General features: G+C 36.3%; 1 protein-coding gene across 1 annotated transcript; it reads left to right on the top strand.

Moving 5' to 3' along the window:
* Positions 1–380: 380 nt before the first annotated feature.
* On the top strand, positions 381–16,222 carry LOC113239153 (serine/threonine-protein kinase PRP4 homolog). The gene is made up of 11 exons (XM_026476025.1): positions 381–401; positions 446–788; positions 959–1,181; positions 3,319–4,423; positions 4,549–4,689; positions 4,864–5,247; positions 6,583–6,671; positions 7,913–8,059; positions 8,679–8,947; positions 13,034–13,410; positions 13,850–16,222. The coding sequence occupies exons 1-11, from the start codon at positions 381–383 to the stop codon at positions 14,054–14,056; spliced, it is 3,306 nt and encodes a 1,101-aa protein (XP_026331810.1). The 3' UTR covers positions 14,057–16,222.
* Positions 16,223–19,640: the final 3,418 nt, after the last annotated feature.

Below are 19,640 nucleotides of genomic sequence, written 5' to 3'. Positions count from 1 at the left end.
CAGTTTTAAGTATTAAGTAAAAAAAATAAGTATTAAATAAGTATTAAAATTTTATTTTTAATGCTCATTTGTCTTAGTTTTGACGCCCTACATAAAACTATCAAAGTTAATTTACACAAACCAAACATTTTTTGCGTGTAGCTCAGAACAGATTAAAATATCTATTGATTTCATTTATTTTATGTCTCGGAGAAAGACGATCAATCTTTAAAAAAGATGACCATTTAGATATTTTTGTCTGCTGCATAAAACAACAAATGTGCGAAATACATTTAAAATGATCATTTAAATACATGCCTTTAATGGTATGTTGGGTTAAAACAAACTCTTTTGATTAAATTCTTTTCCACCTGATAAAGCTGACAACAGCTCAGGGAAACATGGTCACCTCTAAATCAGAAGTAATCGCGGAAGTAGAAAATTGTATACAGACTTATATGCCCAGGAACGACCCAGATCCGAGACACTTAACGATCCAAGAGCCAAATTGACTCACCACCATTCGGATGAGCATCCCGAAATCGACGTGGGTGAGATTAGGATAGCACTCGGACAGCTTAAGAACAACAAAGCCCCGGGAGAGGACGGAGTAACAATAGAGCTCATTCAGGCTGGCGGAACTACCTTATTAAAGGAAATAGCCAAGTTTTTCAACTCCGTTCTCGACACGGGCGCTATACCGGAGACATGGAGCGAGAGTGTGGTGGTCCTGTTTTTCAAAAAGGGGGACAAGACCCTTCTGAAAAACTATGGACCCATCTCGCATGTACATGACTCAGGAGAGTCATGTATATAAGCTGTTCTCGAGGATTATCACGAATCGTCTTGCCCGAAAATTCGATGATTTTCAGCCATCGGCGTAGGCTGAATTTCAAAAAAGCTTCAGTACTATAGACCACATACACCTTGAGACAAATTATTCAGAAGACCGAAGAATATAACCGACTCTTGTGCCTAGCATATGTGGATTACGAAAAAGCCTTCGACAACATAGAAATCTGGGCTGTTCTGGACTTCTTGCTGACATGTCAGATTGACTGCCGTTACATCGAGCTGTTGAGAAGTCCTTACGCTGTAGCTACGATGACCGTCCAAGTCAAACGACAGAGCACAAGACCAGTTCAACTGCGTCGTAGAGTGAGACAGGGAGACGTCATCTCTCCAAAACTGTTCACTAGCGCGTTGGAGAATGTTTTCCCTAACGAGGTCATACGTCAGAGAACTAAAGTGACCGACATAGCTCGCATAATCAGTAAGCTTAAGTGGCAGTGGACTGGGCATGTCTGCTGGAGGGTTGATCGCCGATGGAGGAATTGTGTACTATATTTTATTGTTTGTGCAAATGAATGAATTTAACCAATCGGTTATCAGCACAGCGTCTATACTAAATCTGTTTTTCTGGTTTTGTGAGGTAGTGTTAAATTTAGCGATGCAAGTATGCATCTTTCAATGTTATATTACAATAATAAAATTCTAGTAATACCTAATGGAATAAGACCATTCCTTTTAAAGTAAATTTATCATCGTGTATATAACAAATTCAACAAGTATTAAAGTGCACATCTATTCACTTTTAATGTCTGTTGTTGTGTTGAAAAAAACTTAAGACCGTACAAATTTGCGGCCCAAGTCTTTGGCAAATAATAGTATCTCGTTTTGACAACTCCGCGCTGTTCTGTCGAAATAGAATTACTATTGAAACTCAACTTTTTGTCGCTTCAATTCGGTGTGTTAAAATTCACCTAGATGAATTAAGTACATTTTTAGTAAACTTAAATTACCTGGGTGCATTTTAGTAGAAAAAGGCCCTTACATATCTTGCGCACCCTGCTCAATACGTCACACATTGACCAGCCTAGCTTATTTGAATAATTTCTTCCATTTTTAAACAGGCTTTAATGTTATATCGGAATTTGGGATCAATGATAGATGTCAATAATGATGATGAAGATGTCGTTTTTTTAAGGAAAATCAATGTTGTGATAGGGCAGAAATGACCACAACATACTTCGTCGTTTCCTTAACAATAGTTTGTAGGATTGTAGTTCCGGTTCGATCCATACACTGAGACCGGGACGTCAGAAACTTAAGGTGCGACGTGTCGTCATAGTTTCATACGTCTCCGTCTCATTTTTATGGTGCGTTTTTGGCCCCGGACTGATCCTCTAGTCCAACCGCCATATTTGTCAATTTTATATTATTAGTTATCTGTAGATTGCTGATTATTATTTAAACCACATTTAGTAATTGAGTTTGGATGGCCTATAGAGAAAAACTACTAACAATCCGTGGCATGATATACACGTCGTTGTATTATTTTATCACCGGCAGACTGGCCGCGTCATATCGAACGTTGCTTCAGAAGCAGGTCCCGCAATTCTGGGAAGCGCATCGGAGTTTCGCCGCGCGTTAGCTTTTGCAAGTTGTATGTCTTGACAAATACAAATACAAATGTATGTAGCGCTAATCCAATGACTTAACTGACTCAGAGGCCGAACGGTTACCATGCCGGACTGCCACGCGGAGGTCTCAGGTTCGATTCCCGGGCCGCGAGAAAAGTTATTATTGATGAGTGAACCCTAACACACTACAGCGTTACACTTACAGATAAAATGGTTCGGAGATGCGCAAACTAATTGATTGAGCACGAATTTTGGTACAATAGCGGCACTTGCAAAAAGCCAAGCCAACACTTTTTGAAAATAAAAAAGAAGTAAAGCGGCTTGCTTGTCTCCCGATCTCTTTGAAACGGCCTGAGAAAAAATTTCTAACCTTTTCATGTGAAAGATGTGTCAGAAACTTCAAAGCAACTTCAGAACTCTCGGAATATTGTGACATAATGTCGCAAAAAATGTATATTGTTATTTGTTGATTATTTGTATAACCATGTCATACAATTTAAAAATGATGTGATGTTTTTCACAATCCCAAAAACAGGTATTTACTATCAACAATGGCATAACCAATGAAAATGTAAAGTCAATATTTGCATTAAAACAATGTGCAGCCATCCACTTACCATCGACATTTCCATTGAGTTCGGTTACCCTGACTTGAAATCAAGGTAAAAAGCTATTATTAGGTCCATGTAGATAGATATCAGAAGACAATTTCTTTCGTGCGGGTATACGCAATTTCTTCAATTGAAATTAAATTTTTAATTTTATAATGCCATAAACAGAGCACTACATAACCAATTTGCTCTTGTACTTACAGTGCTGTTGAATACGTTATTAACGGAAACAATCCACCCGTGTTGGTGCAAAGAGCTTCGAAAAATGCAAGTGTAAGTACAACATCATAATTAATTGGTTTCAGGGCGAAACAGGACTCAGATATGTCGACCAACGGAAAGTACAACGAAGACAGTAAAAAGAAAAAAAAGAGTAAGAAACACAAGAAACGGCCTGAGGACGATGATAAAGGCTACAAGAAAAAGAAGAAAACTAAGAAAGAAAAACAGAGAAGTCCGTCAGAAAGCGAGACTTCCCTATCTGACATTGAAGAACTTTTAAAGAAATCTCGACAATGCAAGCCCAAGCGCAAAGAGTCGTCGATAGATTCCCCACTTATTGATTCTGTGGAATTACCGCGGCAAAAGACTAATAACGGTGATGTGAAATCACGAAGCAGCAGCCGGAATAATGCAAGGAATGTGGACGAATTGGAAATAATATCGTCTAATTCCGGAACGGAAAACTATCAGGAAGACTGCGCGAGTCCAGAACTCACGATTGAAGATGACCTCAACCTGGAAGAGTTAATGAAACAGAAAGAATTACTTCAGGCACGCCTTGTTGCTTACTATTCCGATAAAAGTGATGAGGACGTCAATGCCAAAAACTCAAAGGGGGAAGTGATCTACCTGAACGATGATGATAACAAATCTACCTCGCGGAAGAAGTCACGAAGGGATAGAGACGATCACAAGCGCAGCAGCGCACATAAGTCGAGTAAAGACAGATCGTCCGAACGGGACAGACACAAGTCGAAAAGGAACGAAGAAGATTTGAGAGTTATAATAAATAGAGAAAATAAGAAAGAAATGGAGAGAAGACTAGAAGAAAGAGAGTACAGAGAACGGAAAGAAAGAGAACGGCGCGAGCGTGAAAGAGAACGGGAACGTGAGCGGGAGCGCGAAAAAGAGAGGGAGCGTAAGCGAGAGCGCGAACGAGAAAGGGAGAGAGAGAAGGAACGAGACCGAGATAGAGAGCGTGAACGGGAACGGGAACGGGATCGTAGGTCATCAGAATTGAAGCATAGAGATAGGGAAGCGGCAAGGCGGCGGTCGCGGGACCGCTCGCCGGAGACGCGCCGTAGCCGTAGCCGCAGACACTCGAGTCGCGACAGGCGCCCGCGCGATACTCACAGGGATCGGTCGCGAGAGAAGAATTGTAAAGGAGATAACAGAGATAGGCAAAAGGTAGGTAACATGTTAGTTGTTAGCGAACTAACTAACTCCCCTTTCTAGCCGCACAAATAATTTGTTTATACATACAGAAACTACATAAATCTTCTGTGTGCTAATTTTATACATTTTTGACACAGAACACGATCAATGAGGTGCTCCAGGTGGCTAGTTCGAGCGACTCCGAACTAGACATCTCGATAAATACCGACGAGGAGGAAGAGGAAACAGAAGAGCAGATAATTGAGCGCAGACGGCAACAGCGGGAACAACTGTTAAAGGTGTCTATTTATTTGCCCACTGTTTAACTTTTCTATGGCAAGTAGTCTAATGAAAACAAAAGCTTTACAACAATTGTTGTCTCCTGGACTCGTAGACATGTATCATCTTTTGTTTCACAGTTGCTAAAGTAACTTAAAAAACAATTATATTGAATTAAATTGTTACATTTGCAGCGACTTGGCGGCGATAACCCTACAAACCCTTCAACAGCAGACCGGGCTATACACGCACATGAAAGTAGCACATCACTGGACAAACAAGAATCACAGACAGAAGAGGATAAAACACCTGCATTTGCACCGACAAGAACTGTAGGCGTTGGGCTGGGGACCGGCCCACCACCACCATGGGAACCAGGACTAGGTTGTCTGTTAGACGAGAAGAGCCCGAAGAAATTAAAAGACGTGAGCGAAGAAAAAGCCCAGAAAATAATAAAGAACATAGAAAACGAACAAGCTCAAGGGCTGAGACAGGGATTGCGATTGGAAAAGATGTGGGACAAGCCTGATAAGAAAGCGGGGTGGGATATGTTTTCTGACCAAGATCAAGAGTTAAAAGTGAGTTTTGTATCGGTAATGTATCGGACTGTATACGTCTCATTGATATGCGCAGGTATGTTCTACGGGACAGCCTAATAGGCATTGACCTACCAACAAATGGACATCGGATCTAATATAAAAACCACGAAAAAATTGTCCGACCTTAACTTATGTAAACGTAGTGACATGTAACGATATATAAAAAACTAAAACATTTAATTTAAATTGTTGTCATTGCAGTACTGCCTAATTTTGCTTGCAACCATTTAAGGGCCCAAAAACACCATTTTCAGCTTCTACTGGAAACTTAACAAAATGCACCATATTTAGCTTCGACTGAAAATTATTGAATACAAGAGTAATGGAGTAGCCTTTCTCCTAAATGTTAATTAATTTTTATATATATTATGTCGAATTTTGTACAAATTCACTTGAAAGAAATAATAAAGAGTTGGGCAGATACATACGTACAAATATTACTACAAATTTGAAAATAAGTGTGTACTATAATAAATATACCGATATTTCAACTAAACGTATACTCAAAAATAGCTTTTGTTTTGTAATATTCCTAAAAAAATACATTTGACATTATGAAAATTCGAGCTAACGTTATTTCGGGCAAATGTATTTTCTGACTTCTGATAGGTTATCCCTAGCCGTAAAACTAGTACACCAATGTTTTGTTAGTTATTGCTAACGTTTAATAAAAAGTCATTTTAAAAATAAGATTAAAATCAACACGACTCTATAGTTTCTTTGTTCCAAATATTTCAATCGCTTATGGTTCGAACAATTGAAAATGACCAAGAAGTTTATATACGCTTCTTGAAATTGATGTAATGGGTCTTTTCCCATCTTTTGCGCATGCAATGTATAGAAAAAGGACAGTTAGCGATCTAATTATTTTGTTTGCTTTTGTATTTATATTCATGATTAATTTATATATCAATTAAATACTATAGAACTGTACAAAATAACACTTTAAAATGATAACTATTATAACACAATATATTTATTTAGTGAAAATATGGTACAAAATCCTATTTATACACTTTACTGCAGTAATTTTTACAAGTCATTATTATATATAGTACTGCATAATTGACAACCGCGATGTCAGTCGAACAAACGAAGACTGCTGCGCGATTGACGCTCTGTATGCGATTTTAACGCCCTATAGGTGCGGACACTTTTTAGCGCGAACCCGACGTCAATTTGTTAATAGGTCATTGGGGACTCCAATATGAAGTTTCTCTAACCTTTTTTTTTTGTTTAGCTTTTATTTTGATGGCAGAATTCTTGCCATCTACTACATGTTCATTGTGCAGTGAAGAAAATTTTATGTTTCAGGCGCATAAGTTCGGGCGACCGAACAAAAATCAACACAACGAAAACCCTTCGCTTACAGACAATTGGGATGACGCCGAGGGTTATTACAGGTGAATATAGACCATTACTACTTCTTTGCTTTATCATTGCAATCGCGTAACATTATCGGCCTTATCGTTTAACATCAGACGAAGGTTGTGGCTAAGAGTGCGCATATTTTACATTAAAAAAATTTCGCCCATAGGAATCGCGATATTTTTGTCATGAGCCAAACCAATTAGTAACTACTCGGTGATATTGATTTTATTGAATGTTATGATGTTTTACCACCGTGACATGATATTATTTATTTCTTGTCAAATTACCACACTAGTTCGTTATAATTCAAAGAAAAATTTCTTCAATTCAATTCAGCATTAATTTAGCACTCTACTAGTTTAAAAGCCAGTGTGGGAGATGGGCCTGGTAATGCCTAAATACCGCCGTGTAGAGCACCAATCTACGCTGCCTGGCAGTTCAACAAGGCAGAGTTTTATGGTTAGATACTGTAGACTATGCATTATGGTTTGTATTAGTGCTGGCTGAATGAATGTAGGTTTGTATTTAGAATTTTATAACAAAAAATTGCATTGTAAAAAAAAGAATATCTTGGTTGTTCTAGAACAGGCTTCGAACTGAAAATACGCAGTACATATTTATTCATGAATACAATTCTGGTTTATATTTGAAAAGTGCCTCTCGCAACGCAATCTCACGCCTACGTCCTATTGCAATACCATACCCAGTAAAAGGGATTCCAGTGTTTTGAAACGAAATCAATGTCTGGAAATATCTGGACATACCAGCCCCTACATACATAAAAATAGTTCATTTCCTGTGTTAATTTCTTTATACTTCGCACTCCAAGATTTTCTCGAGGTCTTTGCCAGACCCTCTACGATCTCCCGAAAAAGATAAATAGTCAGCCCTTCGCTGAGTTACTTAAGAAAATAAAAAACAATAAGGAGAATAATGTAAAACTCAAATAATGTTGAAAATACTGTTACATATCAGTTTATAGTGAATAAAAATGCGATTCGAACGGTGGTCTCCGCCATCTTTTGGTACGAAGCGCGGGAGGCGAGGAGGCGATGTCATCCGGCTAGAGCCAACAGAAGCCGAGTGCGGCAAAATTTTACTCACTTCGAATGCCGGTTATTACGGCGTTATACTAATAAATTTTATTCATGTACACATGCCAGCACGTCAAGCTACACAAATAATTCCATTGCACTGGAGGCGATTTTCGAACAAAAATGTGTAGTCTGATGTGCCGTTGTCCGTACTTACATACACTTTTTTATTTGCACAGAGTACGAATCGGCGAGATGCTGGATAATCGATACTCAGTTTACGGGTACACGGGCCAGGGCGTATTCTCCAACGTGGTGCGAGCAAGGGACCAGGCGCGAGGCGGCAAAGACGTAGCCGTCAAAATTATAAGGAACATTGAACTCATGTTAGTATGACTCCTATATCCGTGCTAGTACCAAAAATAATTAAAACTTAAAAAAACGACGTCAAAAATTTGCTTATGCGTTTCGTTACTCCGGTTTCCTCAACGGTAATTGAAACGCATGTGTGGAAGTCGTCCTCAAAACGAAATACGTCAAAAGTTTCTGGGATAAATATAATGGGAAACATAATAAGGATGGATGCTCATATGCTTTTGGTCATTACACATTTTTGAGCAGTGTATACATATAAGCCCCAACACAAAGTAGCTCCTGTACACTGTTGAGGAGTTCCTTTGGTCTGCCTGCCATTTCAAAAAAGGAGGAGGTGCAAATGTTGTCTTATTTTTGTTTATGTAAATGTATAAAACTGAACATGTGTATTTTTGTAAAGGTTCTCACTATACATTTCAATTTATTGAAGTGAGTAGGACTGTGTCAGCTGTTTATAACTCACTTATCGTTATTTTACTGATTTGTAAAAAAAATAATTAGAAATCTACGCAGAAAAAAATAACACGTGATTTGCGAGACAAAAAAGTTTGGGAACTCCTGGAATAAATAATTCACAACATGACTGTCGCGTCACAATCGGTCTAACGGTCAATGTTTACTATTTGACAGGCATAAAACAGGTCTTCGCGAGCTCAAAATCCTGAAAAAAATAAACGACCAAGATCCTGACGACAAGTTCCACTGCGTAAGATTGTTCCGTCACTTCTTCCACAAACGCCACCTCTGCATGGTGTTCGAGCCTCTAGCAATGAATTTGCGGGAAATCCTCAAGAAATATGGCAGGAACACAGGCATACATATAAAAGCTGTGAGAAGCTACACGCAACAGATGCTCTTGGCACTGAAGCTTTTAAGAAAAACTGGAATTGTGCATGCTGGTAAGTATCTTTTGTAATAAAAAAAAAAACAATTCGTCCAGGGAAGTACTGCCACCATACCTATTTCTACCGCCAAGCAGTAATGTCAGCATTACTGCGTGCCGGTTTTGAAGGGTAAGGCTGCTGGTGCAATTACAAGCACATGGGACTTGTCTATGTCTCAGGGTGTCGGGCGTAGCGGCTGTGCCCCGCAGATCTTTGCGATTTAAAGCTCTGAGTGGCACCTCTGACAATTGTTAGAGACAGGCGTGTAGCTTTCCATCAGACTTGTTCGTCCCGTCACTTGATATTATAAAAGAAATATTGATTAAATATAGTATTCCCATCCAAACGAAAGAGTCCCGGCGAAGAAGCTTAATTGGACACAAATAAGTTTAAAACCGTATAAAGCTTTTTTAATTATTACCGTAGTACAGTTATGCAATAAAATTATATATTCAAATGCCATGAAGTAAATTCAATATTTATAAAGTCCTTAACAAAAAAAATCGGATTATTTGTAAAACCAATAAAGATTATACAGTCGCAGTTATACAAAACGATTTCACGATAATACCTACTATACTATGAATAATAATTAGATAGACCTCCAAAATGTAAACAAGGGGAATGACCGAGTATTTTAAGTAGTAGTTTTCTATTTTTGACGATTACAAACGTTTAAAACACTTTTCAAGCTGTAATCTGATAAAACTTGGAACTACTCACATTTTGCAATTTGCAACGTACAATGCTCAACAAAGTCTAATAATTTCTTTTTTCAAATTTAAGAAACAATTTCCTCATGTTTTACATCAAAAGAAGAGTTATATAATTTTAATTTTGATGATAAATAAAAAAAATTGTAATAGTGAAAATATTAATAAAAGCTATGAACAGTCAATCAGACCTGCCAAGGCATTAGCGACGGCTCTGCAACGTCGTGCCATACTAAATATGAGAATGTCGATTGTCGCCTCTGGAATAAGACACCACATCCTGGAAAAATGTGAAAAAAGGCTCTTCTGTATGTAAATTTTGAGAAAGATCATTGAATGCTTTTCTTTGGAGCAAATCCCGCCATGCATGCTCAAAGCCATTGAGATCCGCCAAGTGACCAGGGCCTTACCATGAACTCTTATAATTCAGTATAAGTTCGTGACGACAAAAAAGCGGGAATGGTGATGTACACTTTACGTGGCTCACAACAATTAATTTTAGGTCCTAAACTGAGTCGTAGTGAGAGTTCATGGTAAGGCCCTCTGATAATCCACTCTAAGAACGTGATATCGTACTCGCGGAACATTTTGTAGAAATAGAAACCATTTATTGCAAAGCCACAATATAAAAATGAGACACAAAAGTGGACTCTCTATAGAAATATAACATTTACAAAACAAGTTACATAGTACTATATGTGTGTAGCTATTCAGCTAAAGTTACATTCACAGTTATATACGTGTGATTTCTGACGATTTCATAATATTAATTAATATAATATATTCTCCACCTTCTGCGTGACGTTTTGGGCATTAGTCATAGTTCTAAAATTATTTTAACTGTTGTTAAATTTTCACATTTTTTGTTTACGCCTCTAAATTTCTATTCTAAATTTTATTTATTTTATTTTTTATTTCGTTCCATTATATTTTCTTATAGCGTATTCAATACCTTGACTTGCAATGCCCTGTTCAGGGTCAGGCACTACACTCTAGTCGTAATGTAACACATTTGTAACACCTGACTGTGACAATAAATAAATACAAATACAACCAAGACTATGCTGTGACGCTGGTTTTCAATGGGCCCTAGCCGACGTGAGTGACAGACGTATGCGTCCCAAATGACAATGAAATAAGCTACTTAAATACTTGGCTTATGTGTATATCGTGTTATTGCCGTGTGTACTCTTATATAGAATAAATACTTACATAATCTTTGCAATATACAGATTACATAAAGACATATTCATCACGAGCCCCGCAGTGTGTGCACGTGTATTGTCATGCATAGACATGAAATCTTGGCCCAGCTGCTGTCGGTGAGACATTATCAGGTGTAGCACAACTTCGTCGAAGTATTGTTCCACATTCAAATTGCGTTGGATTCAAACGAGATCAGGTCTTCCAACCAGGCGAATTCCAGCCACACCATTACTGTTCTCACTCTTCTTGAATCGAGATGAAAACCGAAACAAAGCCCGACAGAAAAAAGGACATGCGCTCACTGAGTTTTACTCCAGTGCAAATCTACCTTTTCCCACCATATACGACGTCCTCGATTTCCAGCGACGTAGAGCTCTTAGCTGCTAACGCTCTTAGCGATCTTCGTGTATGAAAATGGACTTTATGTAATCTTTTCCTAGCAGTTTGGTCACGAACAACCAGTCTTTCTACCAGTTGTGAAGCTGTAATATGGAGCTACCTCTTTGCAGTATTTTGCAAAAAAAAACGATCTTGTTTTTGAATAGTTATCCTCCATCTACCTCAGTGACGTTTGGCTACATTTGCTGTAGCCCTCTAGCGTACCCATAATTGGCAAATTATGCTTGGTTGCGGGTTAACATCGTTCTACCAACATCACACTGATTGCACCCAGATTCGAATATACCCACAGGCCTAAGCATCCCTTCCCGATGATGTGACATGACGCTTAAAATTACAAAAATTAACGTAACAATTGTTCGAACCACCGATTGAAATATTTAGAACAAAAGAAACTATAGAGTCGCTATGATTTTAATCTTATTTTTAAAATAATTTGTTATTAAACGTTAGTAATAACTAACAAAATATTGTTGTACTCGTTTTACGGCTTGGGGTTATCTATCAGAAGTCAGAAAATACGTTTGCCCGAAATAACGTTAGCTCGAATTTCCATAATGTCAAATGAATTTTTTTAGGAAGATTACAAAACAAAAGCTAATTTTTTCTTTGTGAAAAGCATCAGCAAGCAGCATTACTCGAAAGCGTAACGGTTTTATTATAAAACGGTTTTCGGAATTACGGATATTTGAGTTTACGTTTAATTGGAATATTGGTATATTTCTTATAGTACACGCTTATTTTCACATTTGTAGTAATATTTATATGTATGTATCTGCCCAACTCTTTATTATTTCTTGAAGTGAATTTGTACAAAATTCGACATAATAATGTATAAAAATTTATTAATATTAACGATAAAGGCTAAGTAACTCTTGTATTCAAGTAATTTTCAGTCGAAGCTAAATATGGTGCATTTTCTTAAATTTCCAGTAGAAGCTGAATATGGTGTTATTGTGCCCTTAAGTTGTTGCAAGCAAAATTAGGCAGTACTGCAATTACGTTACAATTGAAATTGAATGTTTTAGTGTTTTATATTTCGCTACATGTCACTACGTTTGTATATGTTAACTTCGGACATTTTTTTCGTGTCTTTTGTATTAGACCCGACGTCCATTTGTTGGTAGGTCAATGGCTACACCCATATAAGGTTTTCCCCACGTTTTCCCTCCTAATTACGAAACGGTTTTGCTTTTTAAAATTTCGAACCACAATTTAATACAGTTTTAATTTTATTTATAAATTTCAGTGGCCAGTGCTTTTAAAACAAAAATATTATATTAGTTAATATAATTGGATTTTTCCCTAAACTTTGTTGAGTAGTGTATATTTTTACTTAATTGCGTTTAATAAAATATGATATAAGACTATATCTAAGGTCGTCAGTAATTCTACGACATTATTAACACAATCTGGATGATAAATATTTTTTTTGTTGCCAGTTTGTCGTGTTATAGATATCATTGCTGCTTCGTTTCTCGGACTCGAATGTTTTCTTGTCTCCATAGTGTGTTGTTAAAGTTTTTGTTTATTGTCAATATTTTGTAATAGATAATTAAAATTTTAGACTTAATCCTTTTGCTATTCCGTTAAAAATAGAAGATTTCGAGCATACCTGCATTCACACTTTGACAATGACATTTCTTTGTTTACATTTTGGATAATATTTGAAAAAGTATTTTTTTTAAATAATTGAAGAAGTTGTTGAAGATTTGACTTGATGTATTTATTCCGATGTCCGATGCCGTAAAATCAATTGTTAATGCCTATTTTTTATTTGTAGATATCAAACCAGACAATATACTAGTAAACGACAGCAAATTGCTGCTAAAACTGTGCGACTTCGGCGCGGCGAGTCCCGTAACAGAAAATGAGGCCACTCCGTACCTCGTGTCACGGTTCTATCGAGCTCCAGAGATCATTCTCGGTTGCCCATACGAGTATGGAGTCGATATGTGGGCCACAGCGTGCAGCATGTTTGAATTGTCAACAGGGCGAATAATGTTCAGTGGGAAATCAAACAACGAAATGTTAAAATATTTTATGGAGTTAAAGGGAAAGATTTCAAACAAAATGATCAAGAAAGGCGCATTCAGAGCTCACCATTTTAATAACAATTGCAACTTTTTATATCACGAAACAGATATTATTACACAAAGGGTAAGTTTGAATGAATACCACAATAACGATACCTCCTATGAACAATACGCCAACTTAATTTTTGGACCTGTTCTGTTTTTATTTTGTTTCTTTTTTTTCGACAAAATTAATTTTTTTTTTCTTTATTTTTGTATCACGATATTCGGAGAGCATAATGTTAGTAAATAAATATGGCTGTTTGTAAAAATAACACAAAATGACCGACAAGTAAAGGTGGCCTAGTGTTCATTGGTGTTTCGAGCATTGCATCGGTTATAAATAGGTTTAAACTTTAAACAGGCTTAAGGCTTCACATGCCAACGTTATTTCGATTCCTTTTGTTTGTGTAACTTCAGGATACCTGGTCCAAATGTGGTTGGTGGAGAATTTGATTTCTGATCTGACTAGAAATGCTCGATATAATCGTCACAGTTCTAAAGATTCATTGTATCAATTTCAGGACAAAGTATTAGTAATGTCAATAATAAGACCGACCAGGGATCTAATGAGGGAATTGGCGCCGCCAACTCAAGCTGTTCTACCGAACGATGCCAAGAAATTACAACAATTTAAGGACTTGCTGGAGCGAATGTTGATGCTGGACCCCGCCAAGAGAGCTTCTGTAAACCACTGCCTGGCACACCCTTTCATCCAAGATAATTCTTAAGCCTCCACTAGCGATTATAATGCGACGTGCCCCAGGCTGCAACTTAATAGTCGAACCAATCCTGTGGTAACGATTGCGTTGTGCACATTTCTAATTTGGATGGTCGGAAAACCTGATATTATTTTTCCTCTATAATCTCTTGAACGTTCAGTGTAGTGTTTTTTTATTTACTAGGAACATTTAAACAACTGTATGCACAAGTCAGGCAGTGTAGAGAGGCTTTTAATAGTACCCAAGAGCCCTTATAACGGGATGAGTATTTCACTTCTTGGCATCGACAATGGGTGAAAAGTAACCACGCATTTGTCAGCACCGGCTGCGCCATTGCAGTAGTCTTCTATATGGATGAGAAGTACTGACTGATTCGATCAGTATAGGTGCGTACAGCGCTGACACATGCGCGTTCAGCTTTAGAGAAAAGGGTACCGCACTATTTTGAAACCTGTCAAACTAGTGTGTTTATAAAATTCGTGCGTAACATAATGTAACACTTATATACAATAATATCTATGATAGGGTGTTCATATTTTCTGGTCGGCAGGAAAAGATATCATTGAACATTTGAGTAATTGATAATTTTAGTAATTGTATGTGGTAAATAAATATCAATCTCATTATTGTAGTGTAGGTCGTTGCCACAGGCCAACATATTATCCATCCAATCGAGTTCAACAAAACCTGTATAGTCTCTTAGTTATTTTTTATTGGACTTTAGTGTTCAAAATACCATCGGCCCGGAAATGTGCATAACACGCATGCACAAGGTCACTGCAGCGTGGTACTGTCCTCATTCAATATTGTCTTAGTTTATAATTTCTTTGGTTCAAAAATCCTAATTAGACGTGTAAAACTTATCAAGCAGTCAAATGTAAATAAATTAGGTTCTAAAACACGATAGGCCAATCTCTCTATATCAGTAGTATGAGCATTTCTCAAAATATTTGTCAACAATTTTACTGATAATGTCCCATATTTTTGTATTTAATCAGTTCTTTTGCTACAATTATTGTCTCATTCACTGACTCTCCCATTTTTTGGATCTATGTCAGTACTGCTATCGGATTCTTCCATAGTGGACTAAGTACATGCAGTTGTTAAGGATTTTGTTTACGACTAAATGTAAATGTAGTAGTGTAATATTTTTTTAATTCAGATGACATAATACAAAAAACAAAATCTTACACCTTGTTCTCCTCGTTAAGTTTTCAGCATAAAGCCTCTCGGATTTCTTACATCTCATCTACCATGCCTATATTGGCCCTAAAACACTAGTACCATACCTCTAGATTGTAGCTAACAAAATGGCGGTGTAATATTACATAAAAGCGAAATCAATGGTTTAACTTCTTATTATATGAAAAATAAGTTTTTATGCTTTAATAATATTATAAACAATTTAAAAAAAAGTTGCAATGTGAGAGTATTACGTAAATTTGATGATGAAGATTTCATGAACTTTAATTTGTATCACCGCATTTGCACACTTCGGATATTGCTTGTGCACTAAGTCCTATCTGAACCCGAGAAAATATGATTATCGCTTGTACGCCTATAGATAAAATGACACTTTGGACACCTGTGACATTTCGGATTGTCATTTCTCGGATTCGGAACTAGAGGTCTACTCTCTTTCTTGAAAAAGAAATTTCGTTCACGAATGATATTTAGACGAAGTTTCGTTAGTAACTTTACTCTTCTTTTTTGTTCAGGCCCAAGAATTCTAATGTCATTTACAATTTTGTGAACGACTGGAATGAATAATATTGTGTAGGTCTCTTTGATGTCAACCTATGATAAATTACGGTTTTTACTTTAACTTAAAATTAATACAGTTGTTTTGCTTTATTTTTTAAATTTTATATTTAATATGTGGTGCATTAAGCATTTATTGTAATATCCATGCAGAAAATATAAAAAAACAATTAAAAATATATTTTTGACGTAATTAGCCGAGACGCTATAAAATACTCAATGTTATCTGATTTACCTGAAGAGTACCATTTCATGCAGATTATAGGTGGCAACAGTATGACAACCAAAAATGTCTGTATATTAGAAGCTATATTCTAATTGTATTCTTTGTAAAGTTATCGTACATAATATTTACAAATAAATATGAAAATGAAGGCATTTGAAGCTCTTGGCGAGATTTCTCGTAATCATTAGCTCCTAAAAAAAAGCAAAAATGTAATGCAGTAAACAGATTTTATTTAATCAACTTGCACAATCTTTATTTCCTTGGGTAGAACTTTTTTGTTCTTCGGCCAGCATGCAGCTTCAGCTTGAGCTGAAGAAAAAACTAATTCACAGGCAACCTTCTTTCAGCTTGGAGTTGATTTTCTCCCAACTTGAGAACAACAATCGTGAGCTCGTTTCCATAACGTCTTTCTTTTGATAGTCATAAGGAAACTATTTCTTGTCACTACTCTTCAAATAGAAATGTGCAATGTGATATGCAATAATAAATAGCTGATCGAGTCTGTAATTTCCTATAAACTATGAGTTGGGAATCCACATTTATACGTAGTTGGTTGCACTGGCGCGATGGCGACGACGACAGCTTTTCCTAAGTTCTGAACGTTCTACAGGCAGACCCTCGATCAACGAAAGCATTGTTGCAGTCATTTCAATAAAATTTTTAACAAAATTCACATTTAAGAAAATCAAAAGATAGCACTTTTAGTTTCGTCAATTTGACATTATAATTCCGAAGAATTAGCTGTCCCAATCTTTCGTTCGGATGTTCATGAATTAGAGTAAGGTAACGAAAAACTAAACGTCAAACAATTTTCGTTCGAACGAAATTTTGAAATGAATTGTGGTAAGAAACATGCGCAACCTCGATCGAAATTTCGTTTTTCATTGAAAAAGAGTTGACCTCCTGATACGAATCGGACGTAGAGCGCAAACGCTCTTAGGGATTGCAATAAAAAACATTTTGTTGTGGTGACTCGTCACTCTTGCATTTTGTGATTTTTTTAAATTAAGTAATGAACTTGGAACAAATCAATCAAAGCATCGAACACAAAAGTGCTATTCAACATTTTGAAAAACGTTTATGAACAAAAAGACAAAAACGAGCATAAATTGCGACATATTGTAAGAACAGTTTTTGATAGAACTTTTTCATTTCATTTGTCCAATGAGAAAGAATTCAGTGAAATGCATAAACGTTAGCGAAATACTATTTGCCCTGTACCTGCAGTGTTAACACCACGCATCAATATAATATGAGGCATAGTCGAATGCTGAACCTTGCTGTTGATATTCCAGAGAAGGCTTTTAGTATGGACAATACTATAAACATTACTATGAAACATGCTTCAAGTCTGGTAGGTCTTCAGATCTTCCATGGTCATAGACGATCTGTTCAAACTCAAACAAAAATGATGTTTGATTCAAACCGTCTGACATCTCGGGAGCGCTTAGCTGTAGCTACTTACTAAGGAAAAGTCATCTGAATTGATACTTACATATTTCTAATTCGCAAACTCAATGATAGGTATTGTATGCAATTAAATATTACGGGGTTTAAGATTTTGTATACATATCTGTATCTAGACGAGTTCATTATGTATTTACTATAACATAATTATACAGTAAGTTTATTTTTCTTGAAACAATGAAGTGAAGGAATCTTTAAATTTCCTTAAGTACTTTCGTAGTCAAGTCTCCATTGTTAAACCACTTTAGTAAGTAAATACACCTACATTATTATATACTTTACGCCCTTTTCCAATCGGAGTAAATAGTCGACTAACTATAGATAACTAGACTACATGAAAACTTGTCACCGTGGGTTCTCCAAAACAAATAGATGAAAGGATGAAAAGATCTTTTGTTACAAATATATACAATATTAATTTATTTTAAGGCATTCATGCATGCCCGGTGCGCTCACCATTCATTGTACAGTGTTAAGAGAGATGCATGCACGTTCCACTTCCATTTCTTCGTTAGTTCATTATCATTTTTCTCTTCGCCGAACGCTAAACTTAATGGTGTCAATACTGTGAGTTAATTATGAACCAAAACTAATTTATGTGTATGTGGACCGAGGGCCCACATGATTTTTGCCAGTTATAATAACTGGAATGTTTAGTACAAGTTTTTTGTAAAATGCGTCCTGGAATTTGTAATTTGCATTTATTAAAAAGCTATACTACCTAAGGTGCGGTCTCAGTTCTCACACCAAAGCTTCCACTTCTGGACAAGTATTTTGTTAGCAGAAATTTTGTAAAAACCTCTTTAAACGTCTCACAATGAAAAATTTGTAAACCTTCATATTTCAATTGGTTCTGATATAAAAGATATTTAAGTTAGAAGTGGTATGTTATTAAATGGACATCCCTACTACATACACGGCTAAGAAAACTTTGAAAAGCAATTATCTTGTCTAATGAGCCACCAATCCATTTTTTTAAAAAACATGTATATAGTAAAGTTTTTTGACTAAACCTCAATACGATGAATATTTCTATATTGCTTATATTTTAGGATATTTTAATTAATTCACTTTTCTTTAGTGTGTCAACTGAGGGACCACAAATAAATATGAAATTTACGAAATTGGCTTCTAATTGTGGTTTTCTTTTGGTTTTACAATCTTCTTTGTGATTTTTACTAAAGTTTACGGATAAATAATATAAATATTATAATTAATTTACTAATTTATATGTTTTTTAAATGTGGGCCCTCAGGGACCATATAACGAACAGCGTAATAATATATAATAATTGCCAAATTACGTTTTGTTCATTACGTAAATGTTTAAAGAGGTTTTTACTAAATTTCTGTTAACAAAATATATATAAGTGGAAGCTTTGGTGTGAGAACTGAGAGACCGCACCTTATAGCTTTTTAATATATGCATATTACAAATTCTAGGATGCGTTTTACAAAATGCTTCACAACTTGTACTAAACATTCCAGTTATTACAACTGGCAAAAATCATGTGGGCCCTCAGTCCACACATACATACTAATTTCCTGTCTTTCCGGAAACTATTTACTAGTTTCTTCAACGGCAATTCGGGTAGAGCCTTTAATTATGTCATCGACCATAGGTGTATGTATTGATTCACATACAACTAAAACACACATACAAACAATTATTTACTAATCAAGTTTAGCTTGCATTGTCCTGGAAAATATCTAATACATGTTTTTAGGTCTGTCGAATTAATTTAGATTGTGTATTGTTACACAGAGTTGACACCAAAATTAATAAGCGCTACTATGTATAAGGGGGCTACTCCCGATCTCCGTCCGAAACAATTACTGTCAAATAAGTAATATTCGACAAAATTGAAAAGACAAGTGTCCGGTATGAAGCTTCATTCGCGTCACGCGTCTTTTCATTTGGTCAAGTATTGCTTATTTGGCAGTAATTGTTTCGGACGGAGATCGAGAGTAAACCCCAAGGTTCATTTTGTACACTCACTCGCGGCAGATTCAAATGGTCATCTTAACATAGCAAATAATGATATAAGTACCTATTGTAAGTTTGTGCAATGTTGCGCGGCTCTTGCTTGCCACCTGTCGCCTGTTGAGGGTAGGATGTCAACCTTATCAAATGGCAATG

The sequence above is a fragment of the Hyposmocoma kahamanoa genome, unplaced genomic scaffold (genome assembly GCF_003589595.1).
Source record: "Hyposmocoma kahamanoa isolate Upper Pololo Valley unplaced genomic scaffold, ASM358959v1 99702, whole genome shotgun sequence".
In the NCBI taxonomy this organism is placed as follows: Eukaryota; Metazoa; Arthropoda; class Insecta; order Lepidoptera; family Cosmopterigidae; genus Hyposmocoma; species Hyposmocoma kahamanoa.
This window is presented reverse-complemented; position numbering and strand designations above follow the sequence as displayed.

Excerpts from the sequence above, each read along its gene's own strand:
- LOC113239153 (XM_026476025.1), top strand. The coding sequence starts at position 381 with ATGGTCACCTCTAAATCAGAA. Across the intron at positions 789-958 it reads ACATGACTCAGGAGAGTCAT|CATATGTGGATTACGAAAAA; the intron begins GTATATAAGCTG and ends TCTTGTGCCTAG. Across the intron at positions 8,060-8,678 it reads ATAAGGAACATTGAACTCAT|GCATAAAACAGGTCTTCGCG; the intron begins GTTAGTATGACT and ends ACTATTTGACAG.